Source organism: Camelus dromedarius, chromosome 7, assembly GCF_036321535.1.
Source record: "Camelus dromedarius isolate mCamDro1 chromosome 7, mCamDro1.pat, whole genome shotgun sequence".
Taxonomy (NCBI): domain Eukaryota; kingdom Metazoa; phylum Chordata; class Mammalia; order Artiodactyla; family Camelidae; genus Camelus; species Camelus dromedarius.
Genome location: NC_087442.1, coordinates 17,996,329 through 18,016,791, shown reverse-complemented (window position 1 = coordinate 18,016,791; position 20,463 = coordinate 17,996,329). Strand labels below are relative to the sequence as shown.

Sequence of the window (20,463 nt, the reverse complement as noted above, 5' to 3'; positions counted from 1 at the left end):
CTGCTAATTATGTTTAGTCAATTTTTCAAACCACTGCACATTGGCACATTTTCTGCAGTAAGTTACTGACTTTTCAAAGGGAGGACTTTGTGATTTGACCGTTATCTTCTAGAAGTTCACTAGACATTAGTTAAGCGTGGTAACATCTGACCAGCTTTCAAGATACCTTATTCTTCTTGGCTTCATGAGCTAAACTATTGTGGTTCAAGGTGTGTTCTACTTAATGGAGATACTGATTGTTATGTGTCACTCCCATGAGCCTCATACAGTTCACAACATTCTCTTCAAGCAATCATCCTGAGGTGACCCAGGCAGAGCCGTGATGCAATTAACAGGGAGGTCTCCGAGGTTCAGGAAAAGGCATCGTTTCAGCCTTTTATTTCTCCAAAAGTGCAGTCCTTCCCCTTTGTACACAATGTGTTTACCAGAATGAGAAGTTAATAACCAGTGCTGGGAGAGAGATGTCCTGACAGACCACCTTCCGTTTTCATGGATTTAACCAGCTCTAAATGCCTGACTCTTCAGTGCTGTATTTCCCTGCCAGCAACAAGACTGGCAGCCTGGGATGTGCCAAGTTCTTGGCTCTAAATTGCAAAACAAAACAGTATAGGAGGGAATTTGTGAGTTACCTGATTTGCAAACACGACGGCAAGTCACCGTGTACGCATTTGTTTCTGTGTCCCTATTATTTCTCCCAGGCAGTTACCTGGATGCCTTCCTGACAACGCCAAGACGAGCTGCTCCTCAAGTTACCAATGCTTCCTTCACTCACACCGAAATGAATGCAGCTTATTTTGCATCACTTAAACAAAAACAAAAAACTTTCACAAAACAGAACCACAGAGCCGCTCAGTAATTACGGTAGGAGTGTCCCCAACGTCATTCAGAATCAGCATCAGGTTTACAGGTGTGTCCTCAACTATCCACAGAGATGCCATTCAAATGGGGATTTCAAACGTGGCATAAGAAGCCACACTTACACTAAAGGGGGCTGGCTGAAATTTCCCAAAACAAGTTAACATTCCTTCAACTTCCCTAAGTAAAAAGTAGGTGGACGTTTTTTCCACGCCCCCAACTCCAAATACCAGTTTATTGAATAATCCAACAAGCCTGACCAAATGTGTGTGGAAAGCATCTGTGCTCTTCACCATAAGCCTACAAGGCAGGTTCTTGCATTTCCCCTTGATTTACAGTTGAGGAATCTGAGGCTTAGCATGGTGGGGTGACTTAATTAGGTCCCACAGCTGGGCGGGAGCAGAGTCGCAATCTGAACACAGATGCACCTTATTCCAGAGCCTGAATTCTTAATTATTTTGCTTATTTATCTCCTGTAACGATAAAAATGAAATAAAAATTCTACACGACAAAAGATGTTTAGATGGCATCACAGAGCACTGGTGTTCTTTTCTTTCTCTCTTTCCCGGGAAGATCTTTCCATTCAGTGTGACTACTCATTTCCAAGTAACTTCCAGTGTTGAAGCACCAATCCTCCAGTAGAAAAGTGAGAATTATCATCAGGAAGTTTTGATGAAATTGGAGAGAGAAAAAAAAGCTATTAATTTTTTTTTTCCCTTTTAACATTTTCCTATATCGCAGGGTCAGAAGTTCCTAACCAAGGTTATCTAGTCTAGCTCTTGCCCCAGGCAGGATGACTGCAATCATTCCAAAGAAAGGAAGGTTCATGCAATTTGTAAAGATCTTCCTGAATCCTACAAGTTTTAAGTATCTCTTGCCTGTCTAAGGTTCTGCAAAGCATGTTGGAGTTTTGTAGAGGAAACGTACCACACAAATACAAATTAATAATGGTATAAATTAACTCAATTTCCATAAGTGTAACCATCTAATCCGGCTAAATAAACAGATCGATCGATCGATCAATCAATCAATCAATAATACGAGAGGCCCCAGACCACAATGCCAGTCTTCGTCAGAAAATATATTTATTATTGATAGTGAGTGAAGTAAAGATGTCAGTATTCATGATAGAGATGTCGCAGAAGCCAAGGTTTCCTTCATGTTGATAAAAGATGCCTATTTCACTTGTAATCAGAAACATTATTCCAGTAAAAGAGGTACATTTTCTTTCCTTTTTGTTTTCTTACATGATCACCATAAGTTAAAATAAAGTAGCTCTTACACAGACACAGAGAAAAGAAAAAGAGGAACCTAACGTGACAACAGCCTAGCCAATTCCGCCCAGCACTGCTGCCTGAGAAGGAGGGTTTTGGCTTCTCTTCTTCCCACTCTGATGATCTCTGCCCTCGATCCCAACCCCCAGCTTTGCTGGAGTGAAGGTTCACCAAATGGCAGCACTTGGTTAGAGGAGGAAGCGGAATCGAAAGTACAAAAGGTGGAGAGGGCTGCCTTTCTTTTTAATCATCATAAATGGGCTTTATTAACTCTGCAGCACGTCCTTGATGGCTGATTCCTGATCTAGGCCCTGGCTTTTCAAACTGTTGCCGATCAAACTGTGATATGCTTCTGCTGACTCTGCTCTCTGATGCTTCTCTTCAACGGTCTTCTCTTTAAATGGGTTACTTTCTTACTAGGAAAAAAAAATGTTCCATTTCTGGAATTAACGTAGAAGTTTTGCTTGTTCTAAAAGTTGACTTTATCCTCCCTTCTCAAGCATGCTCTGCAAGAAAAATAAAAAACGTTAAGATTCACCACCAGAAGGAGACCAAAAAATGGCAGTAACAATTTAGTAATATTTGTAATGCTTTTCAAAGACCTACTTCAAAAACACATAGAGACGTATTCTTCCAGGTCTCGAAATATGACTCCTTTTAATGAGGATCATTGTTTAAGCATGTAAATCTCCAAACGACCCCGCAGCCCACCCTAAGGGTGAACATGGCCTGGACTGTGGGAGTGGTGGCAGTGGCGGGGGTTGTGTGTGTGTGTGTGTGTGTGTGTGTGTATAGGGGTGGAGTATGTGTGTGCGATCTCACTACCCTGGACAAGTGGAAATGTATGGGAGCATTTCTGGTGGCACAGGGACTGGGGGAAAGCTTTGGCCAAGAGGGAAGGGGTGGGGATGGAGTGTGATGAAGAAGGAATCTGTCAAGTGAAGACAAGATCCTCTCTCTGAAACTGCTGCTCACTCTAGGCAGAATGAAGATGCACGTGAAATCATAATGCTGGGCAGAGCTACACGGATAAGTACCTAGTCCCAAATTACAAATATGGCTCCTACATTTTATTTCATTATTTATGTTGGTGGGGGTGAGGAGTGGCAGACAGGAAGAACTTTTTTTTCCAGTTTTATTGAGAAATGATTGACATACAGCACTAAAAGTTTTAAGGTATACAGCATGATGGTGTGATTTACATACATTCTGAAAACGATTACAATAGGTTTAGTTAGCATCCATCGTCTCATATAGTCACAATAAAAAGAAAAAATTATCCTTGTATTGCAAACTCTTGAGATCTCTTAACTTTCCTATATTGTAACACAGTGTTAACAAAAGTCATCATGTTGTATATTACATCTCTGGTATTTACCTTATAACTGGAAGTTGGTACCTTTTGACCTCCTTCCTCCAATTCCCCCCCAACACACCCCCTCCTTGTAACCACAAAAGCTTCTCTCTCTATATAAGCTTGGTGTTTGTTTTTAGATTCCACATACAAGTAAGATCATACAGTATTTCTGTCTGATTTATTTCACTTAGCATAATGTCCTCAAGGTTCACCCATATTATAGCAAAGGGTAAGATTTCCTTGTTTATTTTAATGGCCACGCAATAGTCCACTGTATATATATATATATATATATATATATATATATATATATATATATATACCACACTTCTTTATCCATTCATCCATTGATAGACATAAGTTGGTTCCATGTTTCGGCTACTGTGAACAATGCTGCTATGAACATGGGAGTGCAGGTGTATTTCTGAGTTAGTGTTTTTGTTTCCTTTGGATATATTCCCAGAAGCAGAAATGCTGGATCATATAATAGTTCTATTTTTAATTTTTTAAGGAACCTTTATACTGTGTTCCATAGTTGTTACACCAATTTGCAACCACACCAACAGTGCACAAGGGTTCCCTTTTCTCCACGTCTACGTCAGAATTTCTTATCTCCTGTCTCTTTGATGATGGCCATTCTAACCGGCATGGGGTGATAGCTCATTGCTGTGGTTTTAATTTGTATTTCTCTAATGACTAGTGACATTGAGCATATTTTCATACACCTGTTGGCCAAACATCTTTGTTTGAAAAACGTCTATTTAGGTCCTTTTTTTTTTTTTTTGCTATTGAGTTGTATGAGTTCCTCATATATTTTGGATATTAATTCCTCATCAGATACATGGTTTGTAAATATTTTTTCCCATTCTGCAGGTTGTCTTTTCACTTTGTTGATGGTTTCTTTTGCTGTGCAGAAGCTTTTTAGTTCTATGTAGTCTCACTTATTTTTTATTTTTTTCCTTATATTTTAGGTATGATTTGCAAAAAATAATTATGAAGACTCCTGTCAAGAAGCTTTCTTCCCCCATGTTTTCTTCAATGAGTTTCATCGTTTCAGGTCTTATATTTAAGACTTTAATCCATTTTGAATTAGTTTTTGTGAAAGGTATATGATAAAGGTCTAGTTTTATTCTTTGACATGTGAATATCCAATTTTGCCACCACCATTTACAGATGAGACAATCTTTTTTTCATTGAGTATTCTTAGCTCCCTTGTCAAATATCAGTTGACTGTATATGTTTAGGTTTATTTCTGGGCTCTTGATTTTGTTTCATTGGTCAGTATGTCTGTTTCAATACCAGTACTACAGTTTTAATTACTATAGCTCTATAGTATAGTGTGAGTTCAGGAAGTGTGATGCCTCCTGCTTTGTTATTCTTTTTCAGGATTTCTTTAGCTACTCGGGGTCTTTTGTGGTTCCAAAATTTTAGGAGTGCTTTTTCTACTTCTTATTAAAAAAAACAAACAGTGGAATCTTGACAGGGATTGCACTGAATCTATAGATGGCATTTGGCAATACTGACATTTTAACAATAATAATTCTTCCAATCCATGAACATGGGATACCCTTCTATTTACTCATAATTTCTTTGTTTCATCAATGTCTTGCAGCTTTCAAAGTAGAGATCTTTGGCATCCTTGGTTAAATTTATTCCTAAGAATTTTATTGTTTTTGATGTGATTGTAAATGGGATCAACTTCTTTTTCAGAAAATTCATTGTTAGTGTACAGAAACACTACTGATTTTTTTGTATGTGAATTTTATATCCTGCAACTTTACTGAATTTGTTGATCAGTTCTAACAGTATTTTGGTTGAGTTTTTGGGATTTTCTATATTTAAAATTCTATATATAAAATATATAAGAATTCTTAACTATCAGATCAAACCTCTGACTAGCTGAGGCAGATGATATACTGTCTCCATTTTTATGAATCTTTAAGAAAACAAAAGTGATCCTTTCCCCTTTAGTTTTGAAATTAGGAAGAAGAGGCGAGGTCAGGCCCAAGAAGCCTCTAATTTGTTCATGTCTTCTTCTTTCCATCCACTTACTCACCCAGCTCTTATCTGAGCTCCTACTAGGTACTCACTGTACTTAGTTAGGTGATATGGGGAAACCAATAACATGCTCACAGAAAATTAAGGCATAAGACAAGGTGATAATTTGCTATTTAAAAAACTGTATTTGCTAGATATACATTAAAATTTTATTTTACTGAATAGGTAATACATGCACACAGCATACAATTCAAGAACAATAAAAGAATATATAGGACGAAGCAATTTTTTCTCTTCTTCCTCTTTCCTAATTTGTGTACTCTTTCAGAGAAAGTATTCACAAGTGGAGTGGTGCTGCCCATTTCAGAAAAGGATAACTCTCTGCAGCTGGAGTGATCAGGTAAGGCTCCTCAGATGATCTTTCTGCATAGATAGAATACAAACAGAAGGATCTGGGGAGGGGGAGTGAGCATGGGAAGCACTGGTGAAGATTCAGAGGTGGAAACAAGCCCAGTAAGTGTGGGATGAAGAATGGAGAGAGACAGGCCTAGCTAGAGGAAAGGGTAGGCACTCAGGAGGTACTAAGGAAAAGAGTATAAAAAGGGCCCAGAGTGGATTTCAGGCTGAGATACTTCCTTGTTGGCCACAGAAAAAACCTGGGAATCCAACAAATGTCTTTAATAGGAGAATGTCATTTGGGAAAGTTACCCTGACATCCTTAGCATGATGGATCCAATGGAGGAGAGTCTGGAGTCAGGAAGACCAGGGAGGAGGCAGATTAGAAACCAAGTAAGAATGGGAACAAGAAATAGAGCCATAAAAAGACAAGGGAAGAAAAAAAGGGATAATGAGATCTAAGGTAGGGTGGGTCCTCAGTGACAGAGAGAATGGGGGTGTGACTAAGAAAAACAGGGAAATCAGGGGAGGAGCCACTTCCTCCTGGAAGTGAGTAAGATGACTGAAATTCTAGGTTTGAGAGACTAGGATGATGATGAGACATTCCAGATGGAAATGTCTAGAAGGAAGTTGCAGACTTGGGAAAGAGGTCAAAGGTCTTTAGAGATAAAGATTTAAGGTCAAAGATAAAGAAAAGAGACTGGAATAAAGGGCAGAAAAGGGGAAGGACAAATAAGCAAATTGGGTCACAGAAGCACAGGATGGATAGCTTATCCTAAAGATTATCCTAAAGTATCCAGGATAATAGGCTTCTACAAGTCTAATGTCCATAGGGCACAAGAGAAGAACAGATATAAAAGGAGACAAACTAGCTTGGAGAGAATGCACACTGAAATGGTCAGAAAAGATGACAATGCAGTTAAGGAGGAAGTAAATCAGAAAAGCTAGATGTATCTAGAGAAAACAAGAGACAAAGCAGATTAAGCGGAAGACTCCACTCAGCACAGAGCTGTCTCATAGAACTAAAACCGGAATGTGAGGCTCCTCTGAAACCTATCATTTATATGAGCTCTGCATTTGTTGGAAAACTTAAAAACCAAGCACTTACCATGTAAGAGTCAGACCAGGCAATGTCACAGTGTCATTTATCCTCACACCTTGTGACTTGATCTGTGAAAGTCTCTCCAACTACACAGATGGAAAGCTCTATAAACTCCAGATACATAGACAACCTTGCCACAACATTACTTATTAACACAAAACAGAAGCCAGTATAAAGCAGGTCTACAATGAGCCCACATAAAGGTATTTAATTACTAAAGACAATGATCACTTTGTGAGTGATGCCACTTTGTGGGTTACATACTCACTACTTTCTTCAACATACCAATGGGAACTTTAAGCTGTTACCTGTCTGGTCAAAACAACACAGCTGTGCCTTACTCTATAATTTGGGTCTTATAGTTTAGCAACAGCTGTGTGACAACGTACCTCCTTTCAAATGTTGCAAAATTATTCACAGTGACCACAACATAATTAAAAGCAACAGTTAAAGTGTTTACAAGAGTCTATGGAATCTTTTTACTATTCATCTCCCTGTAACCCCCAACCAAATACAGAAGGGTAATTTTTCACCCAGGACATGTAATGCTAAGAATGTCGGACTCTTAAGAGAGGTGAGCTGGGCCCTGGCTGATTTGAAGATCGGTGGGCCAGTCTAACATGAAGACACTAAAAGAACACTTTTAAACAAATATTAAATACAGAGAAGTAACCACATTCACAAAATACCTTGGTACGTGTATTAAAAATCACATCCTCAAAGAGAGCATGGCAGTTCACCTGATTCACAGGTGACTCCTTAAAGATACAAGGGACAAGGCTGTGTCTTCCAGGGCTGCTCTACACACATGTGGTCAAACTGCACTCAGCTGCCACCAGTGGGTGGCAGGGGGGTACAAAATTAAATTTCTGTCAGAGATATTAACAAATACAACATCAAGTTGAAATTTAAAAAAAATGAATAAACTGTCAAAACATATTGTGTTTTTAGTATATCACAACTATGCCATAAAAGCTCCTAAAACCCAGATCCAAGGACCTTTCGCTGGAGGGACCCTGAGGCCGGGAAGGGTCTGTATCGGTCAGCAGCCACCTATAGGTTCTCCTACCATCCCTGTATTGGTTTTGTAAGTAGCTGCTGTTGGGCTGAATTTCAATACTGCATAAATTTAACACTGCATAAATTAACATAGGAAATTCCCCAAAGAATGAGGGAGATTTGCAAGTTATAAAAAATTGCTTCCTTCATTTAAGAAACTGCTAACACTTGATCTTAATGTGGAGAAAGAAATTCCTTGCATTTGCTCATCATTCACCTACTGGGGCTGCAGAAACACCTCTTATAAACAGCTGGCTAAAGTACCAAAAGGACAGAATGGTTCAGGCACCCACACTGCTCTTTTCCCAAGCCTCTCTCTGATTCCAGCCACTGAGGAAGGAAGGACTGGCATCCTGCACTGTCAGACAGGAGCCGTGCCCCAGGGACCAGAGACCATGTGTCATTTCCATTGGTTGAGACCATCTTAACTATTTTCCTCAAATATTTTTGTTACACAGTTATGTCATCAATTGATTTTTGTACTATAGCTTTCTTGGAGGGGTTGACTATCAGAGCAGGGTGTCAGCTACTGGCTGTCTCAGTAAGTAGAAGAGAAATTATGGCAACCCTAGGTTGCTCACAACCATCATGAAGAGAATAAAAAGTGTTCTTTGTCTTTTATTAAAAAGACAGATACCGCTCAGAGTGCTTGTCTCTGTCTGAGCTCACCAAGTACCTCACCAAGATTCCAAAAGACATAGTAAAGCTGGGTATGGAAGGAAGGCTTACAGGGGAAAGGTTTATGGGGGAAAACTAAAATGGAAATGTACCCTGGACACACCCGAGCTCTCACTAAGGGGGACAGGAAAAGCGGGCAGTGGAAGACAGAGCTCTGAGGAAGAACAGGGAGTGGAAGAGACAGAAGGAGAAGACTGTAAGTAAGAAGGGAAAGTAATCAATAAATTCAATTTATGAGAAGCATAAAGCACACGCTGCACCAAGCACAACTCATGGGCACCTGAAAATCTGATTAGCAAACTTGTTTTTGTATTCAGTGTTGGTCTCTTTCCCCCACAGCTAGTACTGGTCTTTATTCTTCCTGCTTTGAAGGAAACACAGGTTAACTTCTTAATGCCTGGGTCTAGTTTCATCTCTTATGACAAATGCTCTGTGTAACATTCAAATTAACTTACAAGTAATTAACTATCTACACAACTTGCTGTAATAACAGACAAAACACTAGCATATTGCACTTCTAACTCTTAAAGGGTAAGCACTAGAAAAGATGTTCCTATTAAGAAAAATGAAAGTCTATTACCATGGTAATATTTCTTCTACTAAATCCAGATTTTGAAAAGAGAGAAACTGCCATAAAGCAACTATTCCTCTCAGAAAGTAGTTTAGAAAAGACTTCCTATGATGGAAGAGGCTGGGGTAACAAACCCAAACTCTGGAATTTAGTTTGCTTATATGTGACTCCAAATACGAAGGGCAGCCCCAGGGAGGATGGGAGAGCTGTTCTGGACACCTGTGAGTCCTCCTGAGGAGGGATGAGCAGCCCAGCCAGGCAATTAATAACTGTCATTAGGTGGTAATGAAAAAGAAGCTTTTCGGACACAATAAAAACAGGCTCCTGTAAGTCACAGAAAATTAACTTCCTTGATTTATCTTTGTGCTCCCTGAAGGTGGGCATCTGTGTCCATGAGAAGCAACCGAAAGAGAGGGGCCTCTGATGTGGGTCAGAGGAGGGGAGCAGGGTGACTGGGAGGGTCTAGTCACAACAGTGAGCTGGTCAGGGTGTTACCTTGGCTGCTGCCTCTCTCTTCCCTCCTGGGAAAACCTGGTGTGGTTCCTCCTCTGGGAGCACCCACAGTTTCAATGGGGGAAAGAGGAGAAGAGAAGAGAACTTCTTTGTCAGAGGCTCCTCCTCTATGTCCAAGACATCTTCTGATTTGTTCCTGAGGCTGAGAAAGGGACTAGTTCATCTGATCAGACCTCTGCAGATGACTCAGACCCGGCAGGCCGTGACCCGCAGGGGCAGCTCCTCACCTGCAGAAAGCAGGTATCAGAGACTCTGAGAGGTTGAGGACTTCCCCTGCAGTTCAGGCCAATGCACTCTAGAGCTGTGGTTCTCAGACTCTGCGGACAGGGTTACATGGGGAATTTGTTGGAAGTTCAGATGTTGGGTCCCACCCACCTCAGACCTTCTGAGGATGGGCCAGGCATGTTCTTTTTAAATAAACTTCCCAGGTGATTCTGATCACCCATATGTGGGGTCTGATGTTACAGGGAGGAGCGTACTGGGTTTGGCATCAGACTCTTCTGGTCTGGACTCCGCCTCACCTGCAGATCACTGAAATTCTTCTAGATGCTAATTTTTCCAAGAGAAAAGATGTGATTAGGTTACATGATCTCACCGTTTTTCTAACTCTAACAACTTCTGAGTCTACTCAAACATTTGCACGTAATTTACAGTTCATCTGAGAACAATGATCAAATACAGCTTGCTCTGGCACTAAGTTTTTCTTTGAAAAATTCTGATTTCTAAAGTGACAGCTACTACTATGTTTTCAGGTGCTCTTCATACTCAAGTAACAGGTATGTATTTGAGCCCTGATCGAACATAAATCCAAGTATTAGGGGAGAGAAAATACACTGTCCTCAAGAACGCTGACATGTTCTGCCATGGCAAAATCCTCCGCAGGCACTGACCTCAACGCCTTCTATCTCAGAGGTTAACCATGGACCAGAGGCATCATTTACTTTGTTGAAATGAAAAATCGGGTACACTAGTCTTAGGGTGGAGACACTTCATATTAGGATCTGGCCTCACTTATCAGGGTCTTGACCCCATGTTCCCCACTATAGTTGAGTAACGTCTTGATCTCCTCCAGGAGAGCAGCAGAAAGCATACAGGCCTAAATGGAGGATGTCACTTGTAAGACATCCTGATTTTGGTCCTTCCTTTAGCTGAGCAGCTCACCTGGTTCCACTGCCCACCTGTTGATTTAAACCTCTGCTATGGTTTATCGACTCCTGCCTGGCCTCCGTCATCTGATTCCAGCCTCCACCCTCCACTCTGTCCCCTGGGCATCTCCTGGGTCCGGCCCTTACTTTCAGTGCTAGTCTTTCCTTGGCTCTTCTGATCCAGCTTCCTGCTTTGTCCACGGCCCACAGGGTGAAAGCCATTGCAGGAGAGTGGCCCAGGGCTGGCTGAGGGAGACTGCTGCACTTCCTAATGCAGTTTACTAGCCGGGAGGCTGCATTCTGCCAGGCAGCGCTAAGACAGACACTGTTCACTTCACTGACTTTGGAGAAACTGTGAGACTGCTCTCACCCGTCCCAGTTGATTCTGTCACCTTGGCTTCCCCAGGGCTGTCAGGAGCACGAGCTTCAGGGAAAGACTGTGGAACAGGCAGACCAATCAGAAGTGCAGCTGTTCTTCCAGAGTGAAAGCTTAAGGCTGACAGCAAAATCTAAGAGGCAGAGGCACAAATCCTGAAAGTCCCCAAAGCAGGGATGCTCCTTGTGCCAAACAGCCCATGTAAAAAAGTTGAAATCCTTAATTTACTAAAGAAGAAATGGAAGCCCAGGTCACCATGACCAGATCAGAACGTCAGCAACCATTTCCCACACACTCTCCTCGCCAGTGAACACAGAATGTTCAAGAGACCAGCCAGCTTCAGAGCTGGGGAAAGCGCTGAAATGCTTAGAGTTGCTACCTGCTAAGCAGCTGGATTCTGCAGGTATACTGAGGGGCAGCGGGGCGTCCCAAGGAGCAGGGGCAGTGCAGATCTGGGAGCAAGCCCTTTCTACACACCTTCCTTTTATTAAGAGAACTTGAGCACTTTGGTCCACTAGTGGGTCAACACTACGGGCTTCTCATTTCCCCCTCCCTTCCTTCTCCTGTAAGGTAGGCGAAGCAAGACTGAATGGGAATCAGGTTTCAATGGTAAGAACAGGTAATTTAATCTTGGGAGTTTATAGAAAGCTATGAGGCTAAGCAGATATGAGAAATAAAAGACACGGAAATCTATCAACTGATGTCCTCCTAATTTTTAAAATGCTGTATCTCTATAATCTCATATAGCTAGCCAATAGCTTTTAAGTCTTAGAAGTAATAATTACAGCAATTTAATTTCTCTTTACCATTATGAAGAACATCTAACTTAATATACTAGAAGTAACAGTCTAAATGTCTCATGTTGACCTGTGAGGAATTGTTTAAGACTAGCTGAAGAAAGATTGATGTGAATAAAGTGGATGAGTAAGAAATGAAAAGTAAGGCTAAGGAATATCCGGAAATTTTCCTATCAGTAAAATCTATTAGTCTACAGGACAATGCCCCAAGGGAACCAGTAAAAGCCCCGGCTTATGAGTCATTTAGAAGTGAAGTGGACTTGGCTACTGGAATTACTCCAAGGGGAAAACTCGCACTACGCCGGAAATGGACAACACAACCTAATGGGCTGTTGCTGTGTTTACTATTTTAGCATGTCCAGCTTGTTCTTTGCATTTAACAAGGAAACCTAAGAAGAGGGGTGTTGACTGGTCAGGAACTGTTATAATAAATGATCAGGATCACGTGTGCTGAAGTTTCTTTCTAACAACAGGGGCAGAGTTGGGGTCACAAAGTTAGACTAACTTCACAAAAAGAGAAAGAAAAAGGTGGTGTTCGCGGCAAAGAGACCACTCATGGAACATTGGCAAAACCGTGCCAGCCAGTCTGACGTGGTCTTGAACGGGGGCCTTGCTAAGCGGCACCTCTGCTCATGCCCTTCCTAATCCCACTCCACTATCTGCTACTTTCAGCCTCAATCACTACTTCATGTGATTTTCAAGTTTTTTCCCTTTGCTTCACAATTATCGTTCACATTTTCCCTCATTGCCTTCTATCTGTATTAGCGGAAAATGGGTGTTTCTTCACACACCTAACTCAAAAACCAAACACTACGTTTAAATTTGTTGTTCTTATGGCAAGGTATATCTCGGTCTAGCTGTTAAATTTACCATCATGACTTCCCTGGGTTTCAATTCTCTCAACTGTAAAATGGTGAAAATAAAACCATCTCTATTTACATCTCAGGTTGTCATGAAAAACAAGCAAGAGATTGGATGTGAAATGACCTTGAACTCAAAAGCACTATATAGAAATACAGGGTGTTACTACTGTTTCTTGGTTATTGCCCATTTCAGTGTTGCCCATTTTAGGTTTAAAAGGTTTTTGTGGATGTATCTTTTTAATACTGCCTGGTGTTATACACTCTAAGTCTAATACTTGAATATAAGAGTTGTGAAAACAATAGGCACCTGAAACATACTCACTGAAAATAATATTAAACTATATTGCAGATGGGGGTGGACAGGAGGAAGAGGGCCCCTTTAGAATGACTAGTAATAATTTGAGATTTCTGGCCGATTTGTTTAAGTTGGTTTCAGCATGGAATAATACCACTGAGGACAGAAGGAAAAAAACTTCAGACTTATTGAATACTTTATAGAAATGGAATTGGCACAACACTGTAGATTACATCACCTCATTTCACGGAGGATTAAAATCAAGGCCCAAGGTCACAAAGCCAGTAAAAAGTAGGGCCTGGACACAAACTTGGACTTGCCCGATTCAAATTCTACTGCATATTTGACTTTGTCACAAGTTAACTCTGTTTTATTCTATAAATGTACGCTGTTGACCTCATGGGGCTACATGTAGACAGTTGAACACAAACTAGACAATCAGGATGCAGTCAATACTCCAGACACCACTGCAGCTGCTGCTTCAGTAATGTTACAAATCACACTGTGGACAAGAGCAGTTATATTACAAGACACCAGTGATGACACACACACTTTGTCACCAACATTCTGTGCAACGACCACCACCCCCACCTCAGTACGGCACTAATATCAAGCTAGAAAAATCCATGCGTCCAACTTACAGGTTCCACATGCTTCAGTCAGTATTAAAATTGAAGGCTGGAGAATGTAAGGAGCACATCAGAAGCTGTTATTTGACAAATAAAATTTACTAACTTAACATTAGTAACATTACTTTTACCAAAGACCTTAAAAGAAAGGAACCACTGGCTACTTCTGAGAGTTATACATGTGCTGCTATAAAGAGACAGAAAAGAGCCTCAAGCCGCAACGCTTCTAAAGACAACACAGGTTTTAGTAAGTCTTGATTCTATTTTTCATACTAGTGTTACTGGTATTTTTCAGCTATCTAGACAATACCAACCCTCCCAACAGATATTTACAGAGTTAGAAATTTACACTGAGCTGCATTATTATAACTACAGCAAATTAGACTGCAGGAAGGCATGCTGTGTAACTTGAACACTAGATTTAGTTGGGTTAGAAGGTCAACTCTAGGGAGTTTATCAGCATAAAGAACCATGGTTTCCAACAATTTCCATCTCTCAGAGCAACCTATAACCAACTGTTAAATCAGTTAAGTGATAGGCAATTATGTGACCTGCCAGAACAGATAATTTCCTTCAGGGTTTATCATTAGCTTTCTAAAGTACATAAATTAGAGAAAACACACATCCTGTGACCATCATGTTATTCTGATATGAAAGTTCCTGAGAAGAATATGAAGATAGGAGACAGACGTGATGGAAACTGTTTCCTAAATCCATCTCTGGCCTCTCTTGCCCTGCTCAACTGAGTGGACTCTACAGACTGGTAGAAGACTGAATGGTGCTTGCATGATGGGTTTTTGTTTTAGTTTTATGTTTGTCTTTTGTTTTTTAAAACCAGCCTTTCTTTCTACATGACTACAACCTGTTGATGGTTCCAAAGCTGCTGACCAGAAATATGTGGCAATGACCTTGAGGGCGCAATTACAAAATAGAGGACAAAAGTTCACAGCAACTGGAAAAGGTGTTATTTCAGGTAGAATCTTCCCCACCACCACCATCCCCTGCAAGTAAATGAGTCAAAGAGAAGGAGTCTGCAGACTCTTCCTACAACCACCCGGATGAAAGTTGACCAGACCTAACCAACTCGTGACAGCAATTCTTGATGATGATGACTAGTTTGGTTTATAAGGCTTTTCCACACACATTAGCCTCCTGAGTTCTCACCAGTGCCCATGATGTTGGGCTTTCCAGTCCTCTGGTGCTCCAATTAGCTTGGCTTGTACACCCACCTGTTTGGCCTGATTGACACAGCGCATGTACTGGCTGGCCAGAGCAGAGCAGCTGAGGGTCTGCTGGGTGTTCTGGCGGTAACACTGGAGGATTTGGGCCTGCAGATCAGCACAGACAGGATGACACTCATACCGCCTGAAAACAAAAACAGGGACCACTGAGACAAACGGTCTTCAACAAAATAAAGAGCAAGGCTAAAGAATACATAAAACACTGAAATACAAATTTTGCAAATGCAGAAAAAAAGTTTAAGAGAAATCACTTTCCTCAATCTTAAAAAGAAGTCATTTCTATGAAACTAGTTCTATTAACTGACATCAGTGCGAGCCTCTCCGTACAGTTTAACGTTCCCACCCAATCCAAAACAGAACCACGTGAATGGTACCAATCACTCTTCAGCCCAGCCAGCAGAATCAGCCACCTGGGAGCCCTAATTTTCTCTTCCATTCCCACTTTCAATTGGACACGAAACTCGAGATCCCGCAGTTCAGTCCTCTTTCTCCATACTCACTGTCCTTACATTAATTCCTAATCGCTTATACCTTGGATTCAGGCAATGATCTCCACGGTCTCTCTGTCTCTAAGCTTTCACCCTCTGCTCCTACCTCCCAGAAGGTTCTAATACTTAAGTCTGAGACAGTGTCTGCTTTCTAAATAAAATACAAGGTCAAGAGGCAGGTCCTTTTGGATCAGGTTCCTGTCTACTCTGTCACCTTAATCTCCCCCACCCTGTACATGCTGCAGCCCAACTAAACCCCTTCCAGGGCTTGGTTCTTACACATTCCTTCATGTCTTTGCTCACACTGCTCTTGATTTTGGAAATGCTCTGCACCCAAACCTTCAACCATCTCCATGTATCTGGAAAATAGCTACTCATCTTTGAATGCTTGTGCTAAGTATGGAAGTATAACTTCCTCTATGCAGCTTTCACTAGCTCTCCCCATCCACGGTAGAGTCTATCATTCCCTATGGTGACCTCCGATCCTATAGTAACTTTTTTCACCATGTACTTAACACAGACTACACTACAGTCTCCTGCATTTTACTAGCATGCAAATCCCAAGTAGTAAGGACTATGTATTATTTCCTGTGTGATCTCAGCTATCCACATGGATACCTCTTCTAGACGTCATGCAATAAATTGCTGGAAAAAATACAAATGGGTGGAGAGAAAATTTTTTTAATTCCCTGAGCTAAAATTTTACTAATTATACTTACAAATGTCAAGATTTTAGTTAGATTGCTTTCAGTGAATAGGCAGCATTAAACATATATGCTTCCAGAAAATTAAGACACTTGAAAAATGATAATGAAATAAACCAAATGGATTATACAAACAAATATGAAACATTCTTGTTAAGATGGTATAGGAACTTGGATTATAAGGACTAAATACACAGAAAAAAATACATATTATATCACTTTAACCTAAGAATCCATATTTCTTTCAAATTAGTTTTGCTTAATACAAAAGGTTCCAGCCTTTCCTATCAGTTATTTTTTTGAAATTTAAATCTGTTATTTCCATAGTAATCTCGAAACAGCATTACTTTCAATTTGATGGGTTCTAAAAAACCCCTAGAGAACACAGGAGGAATATTTCTCATCAATAAGGAAACCCCTGGGTGATGATTTGTCTCTTTATTACTTTTATCCAACACACAAAGCTGATATATGTATTTTGCTAGAACAGAAAACTGAAATGCAAACTGGTCCCTAAGGGAATTTACTCCCTACTACCTTCTAAAAAAAGGAGACATAAAGAGCAAAAAATAACCCATAAATTTTATATAACTTTTTCATTCATTACCTTACTGTTTTGCCAAATACCTGGGAACAGAATTTAAATCCAATCCCAGCAGTTTCAATTCTCTTTAAGATTTCAAAGTTCAGATGTCTGTGAATTTTTCTGGACAGATTTCCCTAATCCTCTACCATGAACATCAGTGTCTAAGAGGAGTCAGCTGTGCTTCAAAGAGGAGAAGCACAGACACAACTAACTGATTATATAGCAAGACACACATCTGGATAAATAGTGAAAAAAAACAGGATTGAGCATCAGGTCAGCTGAACCTAGCAAGTATCTGACTAATGCCTAGAACAGTTCGTGAGAAAGCAAGGTTACATTTTATCCTAATGTTGAGGACCATCATCCCTCCAACGCATCTTAAATTTAAACCTCAGGGAAGGAAGATGGGAGAGAAGGCTAGAAGCATTTGGACTAGATATATAGCCCCTCCCTCTATTAACACACAGCAAAAGACTGCAAAGAAAGAGCTTCCACATACTGCTCATCACAAAGAGGACGCTGTGCTTTTTTCCTTCTATGAAGACTATTCACAATGGGATTCATTCATCTAATACCATGGATTCCTTAGAAAGAGGTAATTTAAGTTATATATAAGCATTTGTCCTGGGTTGAGCTATTAGTCATGCAAGTTAAAGTCCATGAGTTATTTATGATTTGAAATGTGTCAAAATATACTTTTATCACCACAAATCAATACTGCTCACTTCCAGGGCTCTGATTTCCTGTCTGGTAGTCTGTTCTGTGTGAGTGTGTGTGTTGTGCTAACGCAAACGTCTTCTGAAATCTTTTTTGTACATATTTCAACCTATATTGATGATTAGATGGCAGAATGAGGGGGAGAAGAGTGGAAATCAACATAATGAACGGTTTTCCAGTTCCTGGACTAGACTCTGGTACATTTTGCTGGGATTAATCTGTAAGGGCAAAGCTCTGCCTCTGTATTGATCTGCAATGCTTGTTATGCTGCCCTAATGCACTGTTTTCACTTTGGGAAAATGCTAAATGAGATTACTGTCTAACATAAGAAGGCCATAAAAACCAAGTATGGCACCTTCCATTCAGGAAAAGGGTTTCAAAGACATTTCCAATATGCATTATGGTAAACCCTCCATACAGTCATTGAGTCATCAATTGATTTTTATTGACTGCTTTCATTCCTGCTGATGGAAAAAGCCACTATTAGGTAAAAATAACAAAAGGCAGAATTTCAAGATACCCAAGAAGGAAAATTAAATCTAAGCTGCAAGAGACATTTAAATAATTTAATTTCTTTATATGGAAAGATAAAAAATGGTGAATGACAAATATTAAGACAAAGAAGAAATATCTGGAGAACTCAAAACCATAATGAAGACGTTAGAGATAAAACAGTTATCCAAAAACATATTTACCAAAAAGAAACCAGTGGAATAAAGTTGATACATGAAAATATATATTCCTCAAAAAGAAGAAAAAATCCAGGTTAGTGGTACTTGAAATTATTGAGGACTTTTGATGGATCCCACCACCTGTACATCTGTCTCTCTTCCCTTTTCATTTTCTTCTGGTACTCTTTACTCTGTTCCCCATCTCTCCCCTCATTCCCACCAGCACTAGACGCTGGCCCTCTGCCCTTCACAACCCCACCCCAGCTCACCCCACAGTGGCACTTAAGGCCAAGGAGGTTGCTGACAGTATTCAACAGCAGAACTGGAGAGCAAAGGTCTGGACAGAGAACAAAACCCAGCAAAGCACTCCTAGTAGGTATCCTGTAGCCAGTAAAACAATTTTTGCTAATGTTTAGTGCTAATATTCACTTAAAAGGCAGCTAAGAAAATATATCCAAGTATTTTTCTCATGACACTGACAGGTCCGTTGTAGAAACTTTGGGGAAAAAAAATCCAGAAAGTCTAAAGACACATTTAGGCAGTTTCTAATTTTTAAATGTTTAAAACACCATGGTGATGGATACAGATTATCACTACTGTTTCTGATGATTTCCTTTGTATAGTTTTCTGTAAGTTGAATTAATTGGTCAAAGAGAAATGAAGACATTTTGGTAAAAATGAAGCTGAGATAAATAAGCAGTATTCAGAACTCTCCTCGTAAGGCTCTAGTGTAATCTGTTTTACGGCTGTTGGATATGCTGCTGCCTCTCCTACTTTCATGTCTCAGGAACCTCTTTGCTGTGAGTCTGAGCTTTGTATTTCAAGGAAACTACTTAACCATCTTTTTAGTTCTAATATAAATGGCAAGGATAATGAGGTAATTTCAGAGAAGATAAAATATGGAGATAACCTTCCTCGTGCCATTCAGAAGCCTCAAGAAGTCATGTATTGACAATCAGAGAGCAGCCACAATTCCTAAAGCTCTCAGGAACACAAAAATTGTTCACTATGAGTGTAGGAAGGATGCGAGAATGACTGGCACTACAAGGGGAATTCTGAGCTTTTAAACAGACTGTGACAATGCATCCTTCATGGGATCTGGTGGTCTCAGAAAATGGTATCCACCACATTAAAAGCATGTACACAACACAGCCATGGAGTGACATCTTGAGCTCTAACTCCTCTGGCACAACAAAAACTCTAACTGTATTCTGTACTGAACGTTTCATCGGACGGCAAGGCCAGTGGTCAGGATTTCTGCTTTTCTTTCACAACACAAAACTAAACTTACCTAGAGTATTGCCAATATTTAATAATTCACTCATGTCTCTTATTACGTATAATAAAGCTATCATAAAATGCAACATAAAGGAAGTATTTATCTCAAATGTATTCATTATCACCTATTAATTTTTTTCATTTTTAATTTTATTTAAATTGCAATATCCTAATACTCGTTTTCAAAATAAAATGTAAACAGCCTCCTTATAACAACACAAGATCTGAAAAACAACTCAATTTCAAGCTCTTCTGACATTCTTAATAACTGCTAACCATCCTTACTAATGTCTCTATCTGAGCTGTAATCAGATTTCCACAATTACACTTTGAAGGCCAAACATCTCCAAAAGATGCCTGCTTTCTTTGTTTCAATTTGTCTTCATACACATTTTGCTACAAAATCTTAAAAATAAAATAAAGAGAAGACTTTGCTTTTACATTTATTTTCTAAAATGATGAATATTAGCTATGATGTTATCTATCATAACAGGCCTCCACTGTTATCAGTGGAGGGAACGCCAACCTTGACTTCACCTGGTTCTGCCCTTTGTTCAATGAACCAATCAGGCTGACAACAGATTGTTACCAATAATGAGCACCGTACCATTCAAGTGACAGATTCAACTTTGGCGTTGTAAAACAAAAGCTCGGCTTTGGCCTGAGATTCAACAGAGTTTATAGAATTCTATCCTACAAACCCAAGGCTTGAAAGAGCCATATCTGAAAATATTTTAATACTTAATATTTTAATTTTAACCTACTGTTGACTTTGGAAAAAGACTTCAGTACAAAACTCAGGAATCTGAATCCAAGGGAGGTGGCTGATATGCAAGGAGGGAGGGGAAAGTATTGCCAGTCTTCCACTGG

At 40.0% G+C, this 20,463-nt stretch overlaps 1 protein-coding gene across 5 annotated transcripts in view; it reads right to left on the bottom strand.

The window, feature by feature from the left end:
- Nucleotides 1-1,921: 1,921 nt before the first annotated feature.
- Nucleotides 1,922-20,463, bottom strand: part of CHCHD3 (coiled-coil-helix-coiled-coil-helix domain containing 3) — a 257,560-nt gene continuing 239,018 nt past the window's right edge. For 3 of the 5 annotated variants that reach the window (XM_064487348.1, XM_064487351.1, XM_064487350.1), the window contains 2 exons: nt 15,138-15,273; nt 5,647-5,907 (listed from right to left, as the gene is read on the bottom strand). In XM_064487348.1, the coding sequence (XP_064343418.1) occupies nt 5,881-5,907; nt 15,138-15,273 (163 nt within the window). In that variant the 3' untranslated portion in view covers nt 5,647-5,880. Of the gene's footprint in view, nt 2,636-5,646; nt 5,908-15,137; nt 15,274-20,463 lie in introns of those variants that run through there. The other 2 variants (XM_010975674.3, XM_064487349.1) reach the window with 1 other exon arrangement.